We start from the raw sequence: 5090 nt of genomic DNA, 5'->3' as shown, positions 1-5090 counted from the left end.
ACCAAAAATTCTTTTATACATAAAGTTATCTGTTTTATTGTTTATTAAGTTTAAGTAATTAAGTTTTCACATATTTTTATTGATATTATGTTAAAATGTAGTTGTATTTGACGAAATTCATACAAAGCACATTTTCAAAAATTTATTTAATACATGAAATTATCACATTAATCAATCATTTCCAAATTTTTCGGTTGGAGTTAATGTAATTGCCTTAAAATTAATACATGTATGTTATTTGTTCAAAATTCTTTTATAAGAGATTGCTTGGTTGAATTAGGAAATTTTTTTTGATATTCTGACAATGTTTGCAAAATATATTGTTTCTGGTCTTCATCCCTCGTCAAAATGTTATTGTAACTCTCCATTAAATGCACAGCTCTTTTGGCAGTGTCATTAACTACTTTTAGTCCTTTAACAATATTTAATCCCTTTTGAAAATTTTTGTCTTCAGCCCAGAGTGAAGGATCGATTTTCAAAAATTTACTGTTAATTTCAAATCTTTCGAAAAAGTTGAGTGACTGGGAATTTACAAAATAGTCCATCTCTTTATCACACAATTTTTCGATGTCTTTTAAATTGATCTGAAGTTTTTTACAATTATTTTCCTCTGAATCCTCAATCACATTTAACTCGGATAGCATCTTTCGTTTTAAATTTTTGGAGTGTCACCCGGGATACTGTAAAGTCGATCGATTCATAATTGCGTAGTTTTTTAAGGAATTGTAAATCATGGTCAGGGGCTTGAGGTGCAAACGGGGCTGTGAACCAGGCTTTCACGTAAATCATGACAATAAAAATACAAATCTCAGACAATGCCTTTTCTTCTTTTCGTGTTAATTTGAATTCTTTGCGGAATAAAAATATCTTCAAAGAATAAATCGCTTTCGCCATCCAGCGAGCGTGGTGGAATGCTCCTGGGTATTTGAATTTTGCCTCATAATATGGAGCCTTTCCAAGAAATATTTTCGTCAAGTTAAGTAGCTCTTTGTAATGATTTCTTGGATGATTTGTCTTTAACGCCTCATCCACAAATGAATTGATGCTTTCAACATGATCTGCAAGTACCTTACTTACATTTTCGTTTTCCAATCCAATTGAATAATTAGCTTTATTAAGATGTTTCCAATGATTTTGAAACCTCTTGAATATTGAAACATTTGGACCAGAAGATTTGGGCATTTTTTCGTCGAAAACGGTCCTCAATACCAATTCATAAATGTGGTGTCGACAAGGTAAATACAAAAGATCTCTTTGTAACATTTGCTCCACTAAAACTGCAGCACCCTTTACGGATCCTGTATTAGAGAATGTTGTGTCACAGCATAATGCCTTTATTTTGGCAGAGAGATCCCAATCGTCGAGTACTTCATAAATGGCATTTGCCTGAGACAAACCTGTACTATCTTCAAGCTCTGGCACACCCAAAAGCTGCATGATATTTCCATTAGTAATAATAACTGGTAATCTATCAGACACTTTACGCTCTAACAAATTTGGGAGCATTTTTCCATCCCAGTGCAAAACAATTTCATTTAATTTGGTATTCTTAAATATCTGTTTGATATTTTTGGCTCTCGCTTCACGTAATTTTGCTCTAAATGTTGCAATTGATTTTGTATTGATAATTAAACGTTCAACATCGATATTCAAAGCTTGAGCAACAGAAATAATTAAGCGCACGGCATTTCTTCCACTCACTTTGCACTTATCTAAAGTCGCTACGAGTTTTTCAGATATAATGTTAATAATTCCACGAGATTTCACTTGTTGCGATGGACCATAAGTACTACCAATGCTTCCTTGACTTGAAGTTAATGTAGAATATGAGGGGATCGATGTTAACTCCACAAACTCGCCTAAAAGAAACAATGGTAACAGTTGTCAATATAGTTTGTTCGTACCACTATATTTGGAAGGGATGATAGTAATTAGGACTACGCCACTGTCATTTTCAAAACATCGATTTTTTTTCTTTTTTTTCCGTGTTTTCAAAAACTGTCACAGTTGCTTACAATTAGTCCCTGAGTTATTTTTTAATCTTTATTTTCTTTCAATATAATAAAGTTATTTGACGCAGTTAATCAAATGTTTTTTAATTCTTTTTTTATTGAAATCGACGTATCCCGATGAGTTAGAATTACATTTTCGATAATTTCGAAAATAAAAAAAATTCTAAATAAAAACTTACTATGATCATCTTCCTCTCTTTTTCTTTTCTTCGATCTCGTCAGTTGAATCTTGTCACGGTAGATTTGGGCATTTTCTTCATTATCAAAAAAATTCTGAATGTTTCTGATGTATCCTACTCGTCCATTCTTTCGTTGATTCAACAAAAACTCTTTCTTCTTTTCATTGATCATATTATTCACTTTCGCATGAGCAATGTCAAATAAATTATCACGTGAAGAGCAAAATTCTCTTTCTTTTTCTGCGTTAGATGGTTTTCCAGTTCTTTTTTGTAAATTTCGCCAATCTTCATACAATTTTTCCAATTTCTCGATACAGTGATCTTGTCTGCAAGTTGGTATCTGAGCTTTTTCCCAAAAAACTGTCACTTCTTTTATCACTAACTTTGCACTTTCTCGTAGTGTTAATCTTAATTGTTGCATATTAAAAAATAATACTTTTAATACTTGCAATTTCGAAGGTAATTTATTACCATAAATTTGTGTGTCAACGTCACCAATCAAATAAATTCTTTGACGTAAAGTTGGTAAGGATTCCATTATATATTTGAGAATATTTTATCTCACGTGAAAAATACAAAGCACAACCAAATTTCACCGAAGTCACCGTTAGCTTTGAGGTTAGTCCATCAAGCATGCTTCTCGGTTACCATATGTGGAAGTAAGCAATGGAGTGCGTTTAAAAAAGGGTCGCAAAAAAATCTATCCCTAACCTAATAGTGAAAATACGCCAAAAAAATACATTTAAAATGAAAAAAAATTAGCACATAAATTAAGATCTGCATTTGAACATATTTTTTGCAGAATAACAGTTAATAAACAGTAATCTATGCGGAAAAAGTATTAAATTATAATTGAATCCCTATTTTATGCAGGAATGGTTTGTGAGAATTATAATTATAAAATAGGGATTTAATTATAATTTTTTAAATACTTTTTTTGCATAGATTACTGTTTATTAACTGTTATTCTGTAAAAAATATGTTTAAATGCAGATCTTAATTAATGTGCTAATTTTTTTCATTTTAAAGGGTGTTTTTTGGCGTATTTTCACTGGTAAGGTTAGAAGTGATTCTTCTTGCGACCCTTTTTTGAAAGCTCTCCATTGTTTATTTTGAACATTTTTGAAAATATGTTTTGTATGATCTTCGTCAATTACAATTACATTTTAACACAATATCAATAAAAATACGTGAAATCTTAATTCAAACAATAAAACTGATAACTTTATGTATAAAAGAATTTTTGGTCAGTTTTATTTATTTTTAGTCGCGTCTAATATGTTATCGGAATTTTGACAAAATTCTTGCTAAAAGTACGTCAAATATCTAAGCGATTCGCACAAGATTTAAATTTTTACAATTTTTTTTACCTCAAAAACATTACAGCTAAAAGTTACTCAAAAATCCATGTTATTTAAATATAAATAAATAGATGGTCGGTGGCACCCTTTAATATTGAGCTACAGAGCTCGTGTTTCATGGGTATCTTTTTTTAGCCATTTGGGATGAATTAGATAACTGGGAGCGAAAGAATTCGATAAAATCCAAAATAAGCGCCACTCTAATATACATATATACGTATGTGTGCCTTTTTATATGAGTGTGTATGTACGCGATTGTATTCGGTAAAATATAATATAGAATTAATAATTACATATGTGTATATATAATTATATAGCCCTTTTGACGCTTATAATACTTATATCTGTATTTAATAATAATATTACTATTGCAAGACTGTTTGTTAAAATAATATATGTTTATTACCTATTTTCATTATATGTATATTTATACTTTAGTGTTTAATTAATTTAATACCTATCAAGTTTTATTTTAAGGTTTCAATCTTGCAATTGACTTAATGCTAGTGTTAGTATTAAAGATAATATAATACTTAGAATTATCTTAATTTAACATAATATAATTGCTTCTCTTAATATATATATATATATATATATATATATATATATATATTTAAGTATTGTTAAAAAAAGGAAGCGTGGAACGCAAATGTTCCTTGAGCGGTTTTGGATTTCCCGCGCGAGAGAGAGAGTTTCGAGATCTCAGGAGAGAATCGTACAGCTGTGCATTATTGCGGCGGCGCTGATATACGTGCAGTGACAGGGCGCTACTGACTGTCTCTTTAAATCTGTTTACGTGCAGCGTTGTGTTTACGTTTGATAATTGTCTATGATAATTAATTCCGTGTGCTGCAGGTGCGCGTTGGGTGAAGGAAAATATTTTATCCAAGTGGTAAGACAATCGTGTGCGTTGCCAGTGGTTCGGGAAGAAGAAAAGAAAATTTTATGTGACGAGCGGCGGTGGACGTCAAGTGGAGTCGACGGTCGTAACAACATTAATACACTGGAACTGAGGGCAGCCTTTAACGCCCTTCGCTGCTTCGCAGCCGATCTGCAGAACTGTGATGTCCTCCTTCGTATCGATAACACAACCGCGATAGCCTACATTAACAGGTTCGGATCTATCCAGTATCCTCATCTTTCAGAGATCCCAAGGCAGATTTGGCGCTGGTGTGAAGAGCGTAATATCTTTGTTTTCGCGTCGTACATATTATCTTTAGAAAACTATATTGCCGATGCCGAATCTCGCATCGCAGACCCCGATACCGAATGGTCCCTGTCGCACAAAGCTTTCCAGCGAGTGGTTAGGGCCTTTGGCCCATTTGATGTAGATCTGTTTGCGTTTCTACTCAATGCCAAGTGCATTACATACGTTTCATGGTTCCCAGACTCGGGCTCGTTTACGGTAGACGCATTTACCCTCTCATGGAAAGAATTGAATTTTTACGCTTTTCCCCCCTTTATCCTGCTGCCTCGCGTATTAAGAAAAATAGTGGACGAGGAGGCAACGGGAACTCTTGTAGTTCTTTGGTGGCCCT

General features: G+C 32.8%; 1 protein-coding gene across 1 annotated transcript; it reads right to left on the bottom strand.

Moving 5' to 3' along the window:
- Positions 1-242: 242 nt before the first annotated feature.
- LOC145948783 (uncharacterized) lies at positions 243-2729 on the bottom strand. The gene is made up of 3 exons (XM_083058359.1): positions 2192-2729; positions 634-1859; positions 243-584 (listed from the first exon to the last, which is right to left on the bottom strand). The coding sequence occupies exons 1-3, from the start codon at positions 2727-2729 to the stop codon at positions 243-245; spliced, it is 2106 nt and encodes a 701-aa protein (XP_082914485.1).
- Positions 2730-5090: the final 2361 nt, after the last annotated feature.

The sequence above is a fragment of the Prenolepis imparis genome, unplaced genomic scaffold, assembly GCF_030444845.1.
Source record: "Prenolepis imparis isolate NDT839.2.m4 unplaced genomic scaffold, iyPreImpa1.0 SCAF_702, whole genome shotgun sequence".
Taxonomy (NCBI): domain Eukaryota; kingdom Metazoa; phylum Arthropoda; class Insecta; order Hymenoptera; family Formicidae; genus Prenolepis; species Prenolepis imparis.
The sequence above is the reverse complement of the archived record's forward strand: the minus strand, read 5'-3'. Positions and strand labels throughout refer to the sequence as shown.

Coding starts and splice junctions, on each gene's coding strand:
- LOC145948783 (XM_083058359.1), bottom strand. CDS start 2,729: ATGGAATCCTTACCAACTTTACGTCAAAGAATTTATTTGATTGGTGAC. Junction 1,860..2,191: donor AAGAGAGGAAGATGATCATA/GTAAGTTTTTAT, acceptor TGTTTCTTTTAG/GCGAGTTTGTGGAGTTAACA. Junction 585..633: donor AAACGAAAGATGCTATCCGA/GTTAAATGTGAT, acceptor AAAAAACTTCAG/ATCAATTTAAAAGACATCGA.